Source organism: Pan paniscus, chromosome 13, assembly GCF_029289425.2.
Source record: "Pan paniscus chromosome 13, NHGRI_mPanPan1-v2.0_pri, whole genome shotgun sequence".
Taxonomy (NCBI): Eukaryota; Metazoa; Chordata; class Mammalia; order Primates; family Hominidae; genus Pan; species Pan paniscus.
The window spans coordinates 130,318,895-130,337,103 of record NC_073262.2 but is presented as its reverse complement, the minus strand read 5'-3'; the positions used below and the strand labels follow the sequence as shown (position 1 = coordinate 130,337,103).

General features: G+C 44.1%; 1 protein-coding gene across 3 annotated transcripts in view; it reads left to right on the top strand.

The window, feature by feature from the left end:
- The first annotated feature begins 3,962 nt into the window (after nt 1–3,962).
- The window catches only part of SLC19A3 (solute carrier family 19 member 3), a 34,905-nt gene continuing 20,658 nt past the window's right edge, over nt 3,963–18,209 (top strand). The window contains exon 1 of one of the 3 annotated variants that reach the window (XM_003821834.5): nt 3,963–5,857. In XM_003821834.5, coding sequence (XP_003821882.2) covers nt 5,575–5,857 — 283 coding nt within the window. In that variant the 5' untranslated portion in view covers nt 3,963–5,574. Of the gene's footprint in view, nt 5,858–8,576; nt 9,370–18,209 lie in introns of those variants that run through there. The other 2 variants (XM_055109156.1, XM_008975306.5) reach the window with 2 other exon arrangements.

Here is an 18,209-nt window from a genome sequence, read left to right as displayed (position 1 = left end):
GCATCTCTCTGTTCTGTAAGATGTACACCTTGCATTGGTGAGGCCAACAAAGCAAAAGACAACGGGTGATATGTAAAGATTTGGGATGGGTTTCAGTTAGTGGATGCCAGGACCCATACTATGCTGTAGCAGATTTTACAATAAAGATAAAAAATTGGGAGTAAATTCCAACCTTTGGTCATCAGTGTCACTGACAGAAATTCCTGTGCTCATCTACACATCTTCCCAGGATGTGGGTCCGTGTTGGGGTCAATGCAGTTTCCCCTTCACCCTCCAAAGGTTCACTGAAAATCAACTCACAAAAAAGGTACATTCATTAGAGAAAAGGCATACACCCAGAACTTTAGGAGGCTGAGGCTGGTGGATGACTTGAGGCCAGGAGTTTGAAACCATCCTGGCCAACACTGTGAAACCTCATCTCTACTAAAAATACAAAAATTAGCTTGAACTGGGAGGCGGAGTTTGCAGTGAGCTGAGATGGCATCACTGCACTCCACCCTGGGCGATTAAAAAAGAAAAAAAAAGGTAAAGGCATAGAAATATATTAATGTTTGCACAGGGAGAATCACAGAGTGTACCCACCTCCCAACAGGGTTCAGAAGCTTATATACTGTGGGGGAAAGAAAGATAGATCAGATTGTTACCGTGCCTGTGTAGAAAAAGGAAGACATAAGAAACTGCATTTTGTTCTGTACTAAGAAAAATTATTCTGCCTTGAGGTGCTGTTAATCTGTAACCCTAACTCCAACTCTGTGCTCGCAGAAACATGTGCTGTACTGACTCAAGGTTTAATGGATTTAGGGCTGTGCAGGACGTGCTTTGGTAAAAATGTGTTTGCAGGCAGTATGCTTGGTAAAAGTCATCGCCATTCTCCAGTCTCGAGTACCCAGGGACACCATGCACTGCGGAAGGCCGCAGGGACCTCTGCCCAAGAAAGCCTGGGTATGGTCCAAGGTTTTCCCCACTGAGACAGCCTGAGATATGGCCTCGTGGGAAGGGAAAGACCTGACCATCCCCCAGCCCGACATCCATAAAGGGTCTGTGCTGAGGAGAATTAGTGAAAGGAAGGCCTCTGTGCGGTTGAGATATGAGGAAGGCATCTGTCTCCTGCTCATCCCTGGGAATGGAATGTCTCGGTGTAAAACCCGATTGTACATTCTATTTACTGACATAAGAGAAAACGCCTTATGGCTGGAGATGAGACATGCTGTCGGCAATACTGCTCTTTACTGCACTGAGATGTTTGTGTAAAGTCAAACATAAATCTGGCCTACGTGCACATCGAGGCACAGCACCTTTCCTTAAACTTATTTATGACACAGAGTCCTTGGCTCATGTTTTCCTGCTGACCCTCTCCCCACCATTACCCCATAGTCCTGCCATATCCCCCTCGCCGAGATGGTAGAGATAGTGATCAATAAATACTGAGGGAACTCAGAGACCAGTGCCGGCGCAGGTCCTCCGTATGCTGAGCGCCGGTCCCCTGGGCCCAGTGTTCTTTCTCTATACTTTGTCTCTGTGTCGTATTTCTTTTCTCAGTCTCTCGTCCCACCAAGAGATGAACGAGAAATACCCACAGGTGTGGAGAGGCTGGCCCCCTTCAATCTACCAGCCTGGCTAAACACATTATGGGAGGAGGAAGAAGAGGAATTCTGCTGAAGGACAATAAGGGATCAGGTACTGAGATTAATTTGTAAGTAGTTCTCTTTGACTGTGAGAGGGTCTATTCAAGTGTGGTTACATTCTTACTCTTACAAGGAGGGGAAGAAAAAACCATAGTTCCCCTTGGTGGGTCTAGATCTTAGGCAGACAGAAGACTTCAGCTTCTTCGGAAGAGACCTTGTCGGGGAGATCAGACAGACCCTTAGGCTTCTGCAGTTCGGTATCTCAAGGCACTGTATTTTGTGTTATCGGTTTATGAGCTCCAACATCTGCAACTGATTTATGATTGGGAGTGTTGGATGGTCCCAGTATGGCAGGTCACAGCTTCACTCCAACTCTCCATGTGTTTTTTACTCATTCACTCAGCAAATATGTGGCTGCTCTATTAGGCCAGTTATCCAGCCAAGATAGAAATCTAAAGATAAGGCCAGGTGCGGTGGCTCACACCTATAATCCCAGCACTTTGGGAGATCGAGGCAGGCAGATCACCTGAGATCAGGAGTTTGAGACTAGCCTGACTAACATGGTGAAACCCTGTCTCTACTAAAAATACAAAAATTAGCTGGCCGTAGTGGCAGGTGCCTGTAATCCCAGCTACTCGGGAGGCTGAGGCAGGAGAATCCCCTGAACCCAGGAGGCAGAGGTTGCAGTGAGCCAAGATCGACCCATTGCACTACAGCCTGGGCAACAGAGTGAGACTCCATCTCAAAAAAAAAAAAAAAAAAAATCTAAACAAATATTTGCCTTCAAAGAGTTAACATTTAAGAGTGAAACAGATAAATTAGCCTACTTGCAGTAATCCTAATGTGAGATTTTCTTTGCCTGGCCACCTTTTCTCCACTCCTATATCAACTATTCAAATAGACTTTTTTTTTTTTTTTTTTTGAGACAGGGTCTCACTCTGTCACCCAGGCTGGAGTGCAGTGGCGTGATCTCGGCTCACTGCAACCTCCACCTCCTGGGTTCAAGCGATTCTTCTGCCTCAGCCTCCCAAGCAGCTGGGATTACAGGGGTGTGCCGCCACGCCTGGCTAATTTTTGCATTTTTCGTAGAGATGGGGTTTCACCATGTTGGCCAGGCTAGTCTCGAACTCCTGACCTCAGGTGATCTACTCACCTAGGATTACAGGCGTGAGCTACCATGCCTGGCCTTGTATAGGTTTTCGTGGACATAATTGCAGCCACATTTTTTAGTAACAGTGCAAGAGGAAGTATAATAGGGAGGTACACAGTGTTGAGCAACTCCCTAATACACTATGGCTCCCTCTCCTACTGTTCTCATTCAGCCTCCCTGTAGGTTCTTTCCCAAGATGGAGCCCCAAGCCTCAGGCTTAGTCCTCTGCTCCAGCCTCTTCTCAGTGGGATCCACGGCACTTACCACTTTCTAACACACTATAAAATTCACTAACTCATCATGTTTACTATTTATGTTCCCTCTATATACCCCATCCCAAGCTAGAATGTAAATTACAAGGCAGAGATTTTTAGCTTTGTTCACGAATGTATCTCAAGCACCTAGGACAGTGTCTGGCACATAGTAGTTACTCAATAAATAACTTCTTAATGAACAAATGATTTTTTTTTTCTTTTTTGTGTGTGGGTTTATTTGAGACAGGGTCTGGCTCTGTCACTCAGGCTGGAGTGCAATGGTGTGATCTCAGCTCATTGCAACCTCCACCTCTTTAGGCTCAAGCCAATCTCCCACTTCAGCCTCCCAAGTAGCTGGGACTACAGACGCATGCTACCACGTCTGGGTAAGTTTTGTATTTTTGTAGAGACAGGGTCTCACTGTGTTGCCCAGGCTGGTCTTGAACTCCTGGGCTCAAGCGATGCACCCACCTCGGCTCCCCAAAGTGCTATATTACAGGCATTAGCCACTGTGCCCAGTCAGAATAAATGATTTTAAAACAATTTTGTATTATGGAAAATAAACATATACAAAAATGGAAAATAGTGCAATCAGTTTCTAAGAACTACTGCCCAAGTCAACAATAATCAACACACAGCCAATCTTTTGTCATCTATGACCCCATCCACACCCTTCTCCCCACACAATCATATGGGATCAAACTCAAATGTCATGTCATGTAATCTGCAAATTTGTCATTTATGTTTCTATGCATGAATGAATTCCTCAATATCTCTTTCTGATTTAGACTGTGGCTATGACATATTAGAGAATCAGAGTAAACTTCTCAAGGTCCAATTTGAACTCATTTTCTTCAAGAGGTGTGAAGGAAATCATGACAACTTCAGCCTTTAAGAAAATTTCACAATATTCTTTGGGAGGACCCAGCAATTTGCAAGGTTGCACAATGAGCAGGGCACTCCTACACCTAAGGTTCAGCTCAGGACTTTTCACAAATCATAGGAAGATGAAAATAGAAAACCCAGAGTAGTAGGACAGAGAACCAAGACACCTTGGGGTCTTTTAATCCATTTCACTTCCGCTGGTAGCCCTTAGAAGCCACGCAGTGTTTATCTTTAGGGAGGGTTTTTCAAGTCCACCAAGAGATGAACAGAAATAAAAATATTTTTTCCATTTTAACAGATAAGAACCTTGTAATGCTTTAAAAAAAATCCTCTGTTTAATAAGAAGTTTCACTTTAATATATAAACTCTTTGCAGGCTAAGCGTAGTGGCTCATGCCTGTAATCCCAACACTTTGGGAGGGCAAGGCAGGAGGATCCTTTGAGCCCAGGAGTTCAAGACCAGCCTGGGCAAGATAGTGAGACTCTGTCTCTACAAAAAAAAAAACAAAAAAAATAATGTGACGTGGTGGCACCCACCTGCAAGCCCAGCTACTTGGGAGGCTGAGGCAGGAGGATCACTGAGCCTGGGAGATCGAGGTTGCAGTGAGCTGGGGTTGCACCACTGCACTCCAGCCTGGGAGATAAAGTGAGACCTTGTCAAAAAAAAAAAAAAAAAAGAAAGAAAAGAAAGAGAGAAAAGAAAAGAAAAGAGGCCAGGTGGCCAGGTGCTGTGGCTCACACCTGTAATCCTAGCACTTTGGGAGGCCGAGGCTAGTGGATCACCTGAGGTCAGGAGTTTGAGACCAGCCTGGACAACATGGTGAAACCCCATCTCTACTAAAAATACAAAAATTAGCTGGGCGTGGTGACGGGCGCCTGTAATCCCAGCTACTAAGGAGGCTGAGGCAGAAGAATTGCTGGAACCTGAGAGGTGGAGGTTGCAGTGAGCCGAGATCGTGCCATTGCACTCCAGCCCGGGGCCAACAACAGCGAGGCTCCATCTCAAAAAAAAAAAAGAAAGAAAGAAAGAAAAAAGACCAGGCGCGGTGGCTCACGCCTGTAATCCCAGCACTTTGAGAGGCCGAGGCAGGTGGATCACAAGGCCAGGAGTTCGAGATGAGCCTGGCCAATATGGTGAAACCAAACCCCGTCTCTACTAAAAATACAAAAAATTAACTGGGCGTTAATTTTTGGAGGCTGAGGCAGGAGAATCGCTTGAACCCCGGAGGTGGAGGGTTGTAGTGAGCCGAAATCGCGCCACTGCACTCCATCTTGGGCGACAGAGGGAGACTCTGTCTCAAAAAAAAGAAAGAAAGAAAGAAAAAAAGAAAAGAAAAGAAAAAGAAGAAGAAAAGAAAAAATTGTTTGTATCAGATTTTCAAAGTGCCAGGAAACGATCCCACTCTACCTCCTTTTAAAAAAAAGTGCAGAGTGATGATAACCACTGGCTCTGGAGCCAGGAGCCCCAACTAAAACTCAGGCTTCTCTATTTACTAGGCCTACTTCCTTCCGCCTCACTTTCTTCATGTGTAGAGTGGGGGTCACAGCCAGCCAGCCCTCTCTCCTAAGCTTTTGGAGAGAAATAAATGGATTCATAAGAAAGGACATATTTGTAAATAAAGCAAACGATCGCTGTTGGATTCAGGCCCTCTTGCTTCATTATGCTGAATGTCAGTGTATTACTTAAGTTGCTCCTTTCAGCGGAGTTGACTGTTTCTGCCCAGAAAACCGGCCCTGGGCCAGGAAAATCTGGGCTTCCACACTGGGATGAAAGGTCTGGACGCCCGGATTCGCATATGCAAAGTGTGGGGGCGTGGCCCCGGGCTCCGGGCCAGGCAGGCTCCGCCCCCTTCCCATCAAGAGCGCCTGGATCCATCCGACAGCCGCGGGTGCGTGGTCGTGCGGCAAGTGAGCGATTTGGTGAACAGACACTCCCTTCTGTAGGTAAGAATATCTCGGGGGGCGAATTAATTGAAGAAGCACCGTCATCCCTCGGTCTTAGCAGTGTCGCCTCTCTCTTCCCGGGTTTGGAGAGCTGGGGGCGGGTTCCTGGCTCTGCGGGCCTGGGCTACACTCGGAGCCGCGAGAGGAGCTCTCCCCCTACGCCGCAGCCCGCGTGCTGGGATTCACCTAAGTGGGTTTGTGTGGAATTCCCATTTGCAGCCTTCTGGAAGCGCAGATTAAATAAAATCATGATTCTCGTAAAGTGCCAGCACCTCCTATGGTTACATCCCACGTTCACAGATTTTAACTGAAAAGGCATTTTAGCATAGAATTCCAAATTCCAATCCAAGGATGGAGAAAAGGTCCTTCCTAGTGGGAAAAAGGAAGGTGAGTTTGAATTTAAGAGAGCAGGGGCTTTTTTGGGAACCACTTGAAATTTAGTTAATTGAAACTAAAAGAAAACGCAACTACACCTTACAAAAACACGGCTGGAAAGGATACCTAAGTCATCAAATAAAAAATAGTGTGACAGCTGTTTACCAAATCAATGTCGCTGCCGCAAATGTGCAAAAGGTTGGGACTTTCGGAGTGCTTCAAGTTTGAAAAAGGTAAAGGAATAATGTTTTCTAAAAGTACTCTCAGGCCAGGCACAGTGGCTCACGCCTGTAATCCCAGCACTTTGGGAGGCTGAGCGGGGCGGATTGCTTGAGGTCAGGAGTTCGAGACTAGCTTGGCCCTGGGATGAAACCCCGTCTCTACTAAAAAGGCAAAAATTAGCCGGGCATGGTGGCGGGTGCCTGTAATCCCAGCTACACTGCAGGCTGAGGCTGAAGAATGGCTTGAACTTGGGAGGCGAAGGTTGCAGTGAGCCAAGATTGCACCACTGCACTCCAGCCTGGGCGACAGAGCAAGATTCTGCCTCAAAAAAAAAAAAAAAAAAAAAAAAAAAAGCACTCTCATGTGTTTTGCTCCTATCAATATTGAAACATTGGTGTCTCCTGTGGCAAAAGGTGTTTTTTTCATCGAGGCACATATATTAAATAGACCAAAACATAACTTCCCAAATATCTTATAAGATTATCCTAGTAGTAGCTGAAATGGACAAAAATACCAATTTCCTTCAGTCATTATTGCTAATAGACCAACAAGACTCTTTTAAGGTTGTGTAATGGTAAATGCATACACATTTATTTAACATGCACACAGGGAGAATCAGAGTGATTGATTACCCACCCTGCAACATGTCTCAGAAGCTTATAGACTACCCTGGCAAATGAGGTTACGGGAGGGAGCAGAAGAGCATCCAGCAGAAGTGGACGGGCTTCTGCTAGGGAGCATGAATGGGTCAGGGGAGAGAATAAGCTACATTATCTTGTGAAAGGGTCTGTTCAGGTGTGGGGTATATTCTTGGTCTTACAGGGAAGGGAAAAGAAACAGTTATTCCTTTTGGTGGGTCTGGATCTTAGGCAGACGAAGGTTTTTTTGAGCTGGGAGCCGGGAAGGTCAGAGAGACCTTGAGGTCTCCAGCATGTCAAAGCCCCATATTTTGGGTTATCGGCTTCTGAGTCCCGGCACTTATTAGTGACGAAACTGATGAGTCTGTAGTAGCCAGATCAAAGAAGAACCCAAAGAATGGGTACATTCGTAGATCAGGAATATTGAATAATGAAATATAGATCAGGAATATTGAAACTGGTTTTCCATGGGGGAAAGGAAGACTGTTGTCCTTCATGGCATAAACCTTATTTGCATGTCTATAGACAATAATTACTTAACATTGCCATCAGTTGTTAAAATTTACAGAGTTGTAAAATAGCTCAAATGACCTCTAATTTTTCTTTAATCCAATTTTTTCCCTACAACCCCACCTTCTCTCAGTGCATTTAATCAGATACTTTCACTGCATCTCAAGGATTAGATGTCAGCTGACTTTCCTTTTTTGTTTTGTTTTGTTTGGGGTTTTTGAAATTTTTTTTTTTTTTTTTTTTTTTTTTTTTTTTTTTTTTTTTTTGAGACGGAGTCTCGCTCTTGTTGCCCAGGCTGGAGTGCAGTGGCTGGGATCTCGGCTCACCGCAGCCTTGACTTTCCCTGTTCAAGCAATCTTCCCACTTCAGTCTCCCAACTACCTGGCACTATAGGCACACACCACCATGCCTGGCTAATTTTTGTATTTTTTATAGAGGTGAGGTCTCGCTATTTTGCCCAGGCTGGGCTCAGTTGACTTTCTAAGCCGTTTTATGTTTTTCTTAGTTTTATGGTTTTCTTAGGCATATTCCTCCTGCTCTCCCTAAGACTAGATTGATCTGAACATAGACATAACAGAATAAACAGAATTTGGAAGGAAATGATTAATTTACCAGCAAACACCTCATGCAAATTAAAAGGAATGGTACCATATATGATAAAATAAAATCTGAAGCATCTTAAAGATCACTTGGGCTGGGTGCGGTGGCTCACACCTGTAATCCCAGCACTTTGGGAGGCCAAGGCAGGCGGATTTCTTGAGGCCAGGAGTTCAAGAGTAGCCTGGCCAACATGGCAAAGCCCCATCTTTACTAAAAATAAAATTTTAAAAATATCACTTGTTTCTGCTCTTACAAAAACAAACAACAGAACTATTCTGGCCCACATACTGAATATCTGGGTCTAGTTTACGTCTTTGGAAGTTGTGTGGCATGCTTTATTTCAGCAAAGTTTTTTTTGGGGGGGTGGTGTGGGGTTTGACATAAAGGATTATAGATGGGTGATAAGGCTACTTTGTAGTTTTTTGAGAGTCTAGGTCACTTAGCACAAAATTCTATAGAAGCTAAATTAGGTGACTTTAGTAAGAATAGTCAGGGCAAGGCCGGGCACGGTGGCTCACACCTGTAATCCCAGCACTTTGAGTGGCTGAGGCGGGTGGAGCACTTGAGGTCAGGAGTTCAAAACCAGCCTGACCAACAAGGCAAAACCCTGTCTCTACTAAAAATACAAAAATTAGCCAGGCCTGGTGGCAGGTGCCTGTGGTCTCAGCTACTCAGGGGACTGAGGTGGGAGAATCGCTTGAACCCAGGAGGCAGTGGTTGCGGTGAGTGGGGAGATTGTGCCACTACACTCCAGACTCCAGCCTGGGTGACAGAGGGAGACTCTGTCTCAAAAAATAAAAAAAAAAAAGAATAGTCAGGGAAAGGTGTTATTCATGTATTTATCTCTCTAATCACTTGTGTTTCAGAAAGATCTGGATCTGGGTGTCTGCTTTTTTTTTTTTTTTTTTTTCTGAATGGGATTTCAAATGGCATTGGCTGCAGAAGAGGGTGGGCCCCAGTACATAAAGCCACCAGAAGTGGATGGGCTTCTGCGTATAAAGCTATTGCTCTTGGCAGCTCTGTCTGAAGGAGGAGGACAAGAGACTCCAGGGTATGGAAAGGGATTTTCATAGTGGCGGGCAGCAGGAAGGAGCAGAAGTTGGATCTGAAGACAGGAAGCCAGCTTGGTTCTGGAAAGAAAGAAACTGGGGGCACAGAAAAAAACAGGTAACTCAAGGGATCCTCCTGCCTCAGCTTCTGAGATTCAGATTCTATCTGTATGAACTGAAGAATGTTATATGTGGCCAGACTTACAAGGTTTATTGCCCTGTCCTAGCTTTGCGTTACGGGCACTGTTTTCATCAGAAATGTTCTGGGACAGACTCAGTTTCAAAGATCCTGTTCAGTTTTCCTATTATACGGAGGCCTTGCCCTGATGTGGAATTTAAATTTAAAATAGTCATTGCACCCCTAGAAAAGTCCAGAGCTACAGAGAGTTGTACACAGTAAAATGCTTTGGAGGAGGGAGAGTAGGATGCATTTCTTTAGGTTGAGGTATAATCTACATACAAACAAAGATTTTAAGTTTAAGTGTTTATAATTGTGTACACCCACATAACTATATCCCATCAAGATATAGGATATTTCATCAACCCAGAAAATTGCCTCCTGCCCTTTTACCATCAATTCTTACCCACCCCCACCTCCAAGAAGACCGTAGTTGTGATTTCTATCAGCATGAAGTAGTTTCGGTTGTTTTGGACCTGGCGTAAATGAAATCTTCATGCTATGTCCTTTTTGTATCTGGATTCTTGTACACAGGATAATGTTTGAGACTGGTTTATTTTCTTCCGTGTATCAGTGATTTGTTTTGTTGTTTTTTTTTTCAAATCATCTTTATTGAAGTACATCTTTTTTTTCTTAATCTGTTTTCTGTTGCTTATAACAATACCTGAACCTGGGAAATTTAGAAAGAAAAGAGCTTTATTTCTTACAGTTATGGAGGCTGGGAAGTCCAAGGTTTAGGGGGCACTTCTTTCTAATATGGACTCTAAAGAATCCCAAGGTGGCACAGGTATCACACGGTCAGAGGGCTAAGGCTGCAAGCTCAGGGCTTTGTCTTAGAAAACCGCAAGTTCCCCTCCCATGATGACCCATTAATACATTAACCTTTGACTCCATTAATTCATGAATGAGCTAATTCATTCATGAGCACAGAGCCCTTATGATCTAATCACTCTTGAAAAGCCCCACCCCCTCTTTTTTTTTTTTTTTTTTACAACAGGGTCTCACTGTCCAGCCCAACCTGGAATGCAATGGTGCAATCATGGCTCACTGCAGCCTTGATATCCTGGGCTCAAGGGATTTTCCTGCCTCAGCTTCTCAGTAGCTTGGCATGTACCACCATGCCCAGTCAATTTACTTAATTTTTTTGTAGAACCGTATTCTTGCTATCTTGACCAGTCTGATCTTGAACTCCCGGCCTCAACAATCCTGCCTCAGCCTCTCAAAGTGCTGGGATTATAGGTGTGAGCCACTGCACCCAGCCTGGGATTAAGATTTAACATGAGTTTTGAAGAGGACAGATATTGAAACCCTAGCAGTATGGTTTACAAATAAGAAAATGTATATTATAAGTGTATAGTATGAATGCATGAGTTTGGACAAATGTTTGTAACCATCACCACAATCAAGGTGTAGAGTGTTTTGTTCACCCCAGGAAGTTCCCCTGCGCTCTATTGCAGTCACTCTCTTCCCTACCTCCCACCCCAGGCAACCACCAATCCGATTTTACATCACTACAGATAAGTTTTGCTTGTTTTAGGACTTTACATGTTAATGAAATCATACATTTTTTTGTGTCTGGATTCCTTGGCACAGCAAATTTTTCTTTTTATGTTCATTCACGTATTTGCAATAGTTCACTCCTTTTTATTGCTAATTAGTATTGGTTGCCAACATTTATCATTATTTATTCATTCCCCATTTAATGGACATTTAGTTGCTTCTCATTTTTTCACAAATATGAATATATGAACATTCTTGGATAGATTGCCAAATGATTTTCCAAAGGGTTGGTACCATTTTACATTTGAACAAGCAATGTATATGGATTCACTTGCTCTAAATCTTTGCCAACATTTGGTATGCTGGCCTCTGTAGCCATTCTAGTGCTAGTTTTCTCTCCTAGTTTTAACTTAGCATTTCTGATTACTTATGTTGAGTATCTTTGCATGTGCTCTTGGCCAACCACATCTTTTGCAAAGTATTTAAATCTTTTGTTCATCTATTCTTATTGAGTTGCAGGGGTTCTTTATTTTGGAGACAATTCTTTTATCAGATATTGCTTTTAAGACTATTTTCTCTTCAGTCTGTGGCTTCCCTTTCTAATTTCTTTGCCTTTGTGTGTGTGTGTCTGTGTGTGGTATTTTTTTGTACAGACAAAAAAAGGTGTTGTCCAGGCTGGTCTTGAACTCCCAGGCTCAAGTGACCCTCCTGCATCAGCTTCCCAAAGTGCTGGGATTACAGTCGTGAGCCACTGCACCTGGTCCCTTGCCAGTTTCTTAACAGTACCTCTCGAGAAGCAGATGTGGCTTTTTTTTTTTTTTTTTTGGAGACAGAGTTTCATTCTGTTGCCCAGGCTGGAGTGCAATAGCGGGATCTCGGCTCACTACAACCTCCACCTCCTGGGTTCAAGCGATTCTTCTACCTCAGCCTCCCGAGTAGCTGGGATTACAGGCTTGTGCCACCACGCCTGGGTAATTTTTGTATTTTTAGTAGAGACGGGGTTTCGCCATGTTGGCCAGGATGGTCTCAAACTCCTGACCTCAAGTAATCCACCTACCTCGGCCTCCCAAAATGCTGGGACTATAGGCATGAGCCACGGCGCCCAGCCTCCTTTCCATTCAGTTTCTTAACAGTACCTCTTGATAAGCAGATGTGGCTTTTTGATGAAATGCAATTTATCTTTTTTTTTCTTTTAAGGTTCTTTTTATTATTTCAAATATGTGCCAGTCCCTAGGTAACGAAGATCTGTTTCCTTCTGGATGGCATGCTGTGGTGTTAGTATTTGTTATGTCAAATTAGTTTTTGTGTATGGAGTGAGGCAGTGATCAGTAAGATGCATTTCAAGTAAGATGAAGTTACAGCCAGAATACAATAACTCCCTAGAAGTTGGTGGAACCACCTTCCAATTTTTATTTTATTTTATTTTATTTTATTTTTTTGAGACAGAGTCTCGCTCTGTCACCCAGGCCAGAATGCAGTGGCACTATCTTGGCTTACTGCAGCCTCCACCTCCTGGGTTCAAGAGATTCTTGTGCCTCAGCCTCCCAAGTAGCTGGGAGTATAGGAACCCGCCACCATGCCCAGCTAATTCTTTTGTATTTGTATTAGAGACGGGGTTTCACCATGTTGGCCAGGCTGGTCTCGAACTCCTGACCTGAGGTGATCTGCCTGTCTCAGCCTCCCAAAATGCTGGGATTAAAGGCGGGAGCCACCGCGCCTGGCCACCACCCACTAATTCTGACTGCAGCAGAACGACGGTGGTTAAGCAAGCCCCTGGAATCCTTTCCCCTGCCTTCCTTCAGGACCATCTTGCTCTGACTTAAGCTGACTGCAGCCCTTTGCTTTATTTGAATGCTTTACTGAAAGTTATATTCTCTTCTATTTTAGTAATAAGCAGATTAAAAGGCATAATTAGTTTGTCTGCTCTGATATGTCAGCTAAAAGCAAATATTTTTGTTTTTAGTAATCAGACTTTGAGTTTGCTCTGTCTAGGGAAGGGCTTGACTCTAGCAGTGTTGAAAGCCTGGGAGGTGGGCTTTTTGGAAACTGTAACTGATATAACATAAAATGTATTTGGTCTTTAAGCTAAAACTTTTGGGAATTCCTGAGTAATAGGTGTCTTTTTATTCATAATGACCCTCTTTGATAACGTGTTTATGCTAATAAGATAGCTTAGAGTGGGGTCCATAGATAGTCTAAAAACTGGGGGGGAAGGAGCTGAAGATCATGCTCTGTAAGATTCTTTTTTCTTTTTTTTAATATTTAAAGAGATGGGGTCTCTATGTTGCCCAGGCGGGTCTTGAACTGGCTAATTTTTATATTTTTAGTACAGACTGAGTTTTGCCATGTTGGCCAGGCTGGTCTCAAACTCCTAACTTCCGGTGATCCACCCATCTCGGCCTCCCAAAATGCTGGGATTACAGGTGTAAGCCACCGCACCCAGCCTTATTTTGTATTTTTGTAGAGATGGGGTCTGGCAAACATATAATTACCAATTTATTGCTCTTCTATTTGAAAGAAGTGTTTTGACTGCAGTAAAGTTCTGGCCTATTGTGAAAATCAGGCCAGCCCATTTCTCAGATGGCTGCCTGGCTAGACACCCTCTCTGAGATGGCTGGAATGATTAGTAGAAAGGAGTGGGCAGGAAGTAGGTGGAGAGTGGGGATTCTAGATCAGGGGTCCTATGGCCTGTTAAGAACGGGCCGTCACAGCAGGAGGTGAGTGGCGGGCAAGCAAGCATTACCACCTGAGCTCTGTCTCCCGTCAGATCAGTGGCGGCATTAGATTCTCCTGGAAGTGCAAATCCTACTGTGAACTGTGCATGCAAGGGATCTAGGTTACGAGCTCCTTGTGAGAATCTAATGCCTGATGATCTGAGATGGAACAGTTTCATCCCAAAACCATTCCCCCTAACTCCTCCCCCATTTTTTCATGGAAAAATTGTCTTCCATGAAACGGGTTCCTGGTGCCAGGAAGGTTGGGGACCACTATTGTAGATAATTTCCTTCCAAATTACTGGCATCTGGGTTAATTCTGGCAGTATTGTCAGTACAACATGGACGAGGACTTGATAAAGTGATTTCTTTCCACCCACCCAATATCTTGTTCTTCTCCAGGCAGTCAGCTGTGGGAAACTTATCAGGTTTGAGGGAGTTACTTGCTTTCATCAGGTCACCTTGTCCCCTACCTCAGGGAACCCCACAGCTCTGAGTGCTTTGGCTGTGGGAGAATTCCATCCTCTGGGTGTGCAAGTGGGTGTGTATGGGTGGAGGAATCTGACCAAATAAGGCTTTACCTTAGCTAGAAAATCACCCTGGCTTCAGGAAACCCACCGTGCATGCCAGCTTCTGAAGTTCTTTTGTTGTTGTTTTTGGGACAGAGTCTCGCTCTGTCACCCAGGCTGGAGTGCATTTGCTCAATCTCGGCATTTGCAACCTCCACTTCCCAGGTACAAGTGATTCTCGTGCCTCAGTTTGCCAAGTAGCTGGAATTACAGGTGCCCGCCACCATGCCTGGCTAATTTTTGCATTTTTTAGTTTGAGACGGGGTTTCACCAATGTTGGCCAGGCTGGTCTTGAACTCCTGACCTCAAGTCATCCACCCGCCTCAGCCTCCCAAAGTGCTGGGATTACAGGCATGAGCCACAGTGCCCGGCCTCAGTTTCTGCAGTTCTTGCTTTTTAACAGTTGTTTACCCTACAAAAATGGAAAATATACTTGGAAATATTTGTGGACATAGGGCTTTTAAGTATATGCACTTAGAGATAGATACAGACAACCTATGGATTAGGAAATAGGACACTATCCATGTCTGAAATTTAAATAAGGGCCAAATTAGCTTGGATCCAATATGATTCCCCAATGCATATATGAACAATACGTGAACATTGTTGTGTGCACAACTATGGAAAGGTCTTAATCCGCACAGTGACTCTGAGATAAGACTCACTGAAGGAAATACAGCAGCAAACCCAGGAGATGTGAGTTCCAATCTTCATTTGTAACTCACTCCAAATGAGATCCTAGCAATGAAGTAATTTTTTTTTTGTTTCCCACTAAAAACAAATAAACAAAAACCTTAGTTTTTCTATGCTACAGAATTAGGATGACAAATGAACTTATCTTGCAGTCACTATAAGAACATTGAGAGTTTCAGAGATAGTATTAAAAATCAACTAAACACTTGTAATTATTGTTAAAGCATTTATCTATCAAAGAAGGGTAGCCTGCAGCCAGTTGGAAAGTTTTTTTTGTGGTTTTTTTGGTTTGTTTGTTTGTTTGTTTGATAGAAACAGGGTCTCACTATGTTGCCCAGGCTCTCCTGGGCTCAAGCAATCCTCCCGCCTCAGCCTCCCAAAATGCTGGGATTATGGGCATGAGCTACCGTGTCTGGCTGCCAGGTGGAAAGAACAATTTAAGGAGATGGTTAAAAGTGGAAAAGCCAATAACATGGTAATAATTGAAATAAAAGAAGAAAGAACAAATTGAACTCTGATACGAAGAGACTACAGCTGTGTAATAGGTTGCATAAAAAGAAATTTTGCAAACATGTAATAGGTTGCAAGGCAGATAAAAACAAAAATCGTGAGAAGCCACTCCTGCCAAATTCATTCATAGTCAAAATACAAGTTAACTTTTGTGGGAGATTAAAAAAAAGAAAACTAAGAGCATTTTAAAATGAAGTAGGATTAGGTATGCTAGCAAGAGAGTTTTTTTCAAAAGGCTGTGGCACCCCACATACTCCAAAGAAGGGGAGCCAGCAGTAAACAATGTGGCCTTATGTGGAATACATGGCAATGGGCTCCAAATACAGATTCAGGCCGGGCGCGGTGGCTCACATGTGTAATCCTGGCAGTTTGGGAGGCCAAGGCAAGTGGATCACCTGAGGTCAGGAGTTCAACACCAGCCTGGCCAACATGGTGAAATCCCGTCTCTACTAAAAATACAAAAAACTAGCCAGGCATGGTGGCAGGCACCTGTAATCTCAACTACTTGGGAGGCTGAAGCAGGAGAATCTCTTGAACCTGGGAGGCAGAGGTTGTAGTGAGCTGAAATTGCACCACTGGACTCCAGCCTGGGCAATAGAGTGAGACTCTGTCTCAAAAAAAATAGAGATTGAGAGAAGCTGGAGGCCAAACAGTAGAGAACTGAAGCATCCTTGGTGGGACAGCTGTGGCTTTTTTCATAATATGAAAAGTAATTATTTCCATTATTTTTTAAATTTGTTTTATTATTTTTTTATTATATTTTATTTTATTGTATATTTTTTGAGAACAGGGTCTTGCTCCATTGCCCAGGCTGGAGTGCAGTGGCACCATCTCAGCTCATTGCAACCTCCGCCTTCAGGTCTTCAGCGATCCTCCCACCTCAGCCTCCCAGGTAGCTGGGATTACAGGTGCGCATCACCATGCCTGGCTAACTTTGTATTTTTGTAGAGACGAGGTTTCACCGTGTTGCTCAGGCTAGTCTCGAACACCTGAGCTCAAGCGATCCACCTGACTTGGCCTCCCAAAGTGGTAGTATTACAGGCATAAGCCACCGCGCCTGGCTGAAAAATAATTATTTTTCTACCAGCAAAAGAAGAAAGGAACCCATCAGTTCCAAGGCAACTGAAGTGACCACTTGCAATGCAAAGGTGTTGGCTCATTCAAAGTCAAAGATGCTGGCTGGATCAGCGCCTCTGTGTATCCCCACAGTGTCTGTGGCCATTTTCTTCAGGGCTCACGTGGTGTGCTGCAACAGGGTCAGGGGGCAAGTGCACTCTGGTCTGCCATGCAGGTGCAGGTGCAGCAGGGAGACCCGCCCAGGGTCACTGTAGCTCTGGAGTGGAGCAAAGGCCAAAGCTCAGGGTTCACCTCCTCAATCTGCTGTTGTAGCTAACACTGTGCCACTGTAAACTCTCTCCTGTGCGTCCAAGTCCACCAAGGTAAGGTCTGTTGTGGATTTAGCTGCTCTGAGTCTCCGCTAAAAAGAGCAGCTGATGAATTGACTCTTTCTTTCTACTTTCAGCATCTTCACTGCATGTTTCAAATCGTGAGAGCCTGATAGGCTGACTTTTGTTTAGGGAATGTGCCTTTTGTTGTTGTTATTAACACAGTCGTTCTCTGTTGCCCAGGTTGGGGTGCAGTGGCATGATCTCCACTCACTGCAACCTCCATCTCCCGGGTTCAAGTGATTCTCCTGCCTCAGCCACCCAAGTAGCTGGGATTACAGGCACCCACAACCGCAACCGACTAATTTTTGTGTTATTAGTAGAGATGGGGTTTCACTATGTTGGCCAGGCTAGTCTTGAACTCCTGACCTCAGGTGATCCACCTGCCTCAGCCTCCCAAAGCGCTGGGATTACAAGCATGAGCCACTACACCCAGCCTTTTAAAATTTTTAATCTACTGTTTACACAGTGTTCTTGTACCTCTTTAAAAAGTGATAGAGCTTATAGTAATGGGTGAAGATGACTGCTACAGGAGTAACTTTTAAAAGACTATCTTGTGATTTGGAACGCACAGAAAATGAAGGGGAAAGGTAAACATCTGGCTTTCACAGGTATGAACTCAGAAAATCAAGTCAATTCATGTCCTCACCTTAGAAGCAGTGGAAGCAAAGGGACGTTTAGAGCACTTTTTAGAGGCAGATAATATTACGGGATCAAAATGGAATGATAAATGGAAAAAAGACAAAAGAACAGTCTATTCCAGAATAATACTTTGTTGTGGACGTGATCCTCCCAAACAGCACAGGTGGTTACTATGTTTATAAGGGACATGTGTTCATATTTAGTGCATTTTTTCTTCTGCATTTTTTTTTTCAGACAAGATCTCACTCTGTCGCCCAGACTGGAGTGCAGCAGCATGATTACAGCTTACTGCAGCCTCAAACTCCGGGGCTGAAGTGATCCTCTCACCTCAGCCTCCCAAGTAGCTAGGATTACAGGCATGCTTCACCACACCACGCTAAATCTTTGTTTGTTTGTTTTTTCATCAACTTTTATTTTAAGTTCTGGGGTACAGGTGCAGGATGTGCAGCTTTGTTACACAGGTAAACGTTTGCCATGGTGGTTTGCTGCACAAATCAACCCATCACCTCGGTATAAGCCAAGCATCCATTAGCCATTCTTCCTCCCCCGCCTCCCCATTTCCCCGACAGACCCGAGGGCACGTTGTTCGCCCCATGTGTCCATGCGTTCTCATCGTTCTGTTCCCACTGGCCAGGTTGCCGAGAAAAATAAATGCTTTTACATTGTTGGTGGGAACGTAAATTACTTCAACCATTGTGGAAGACAGT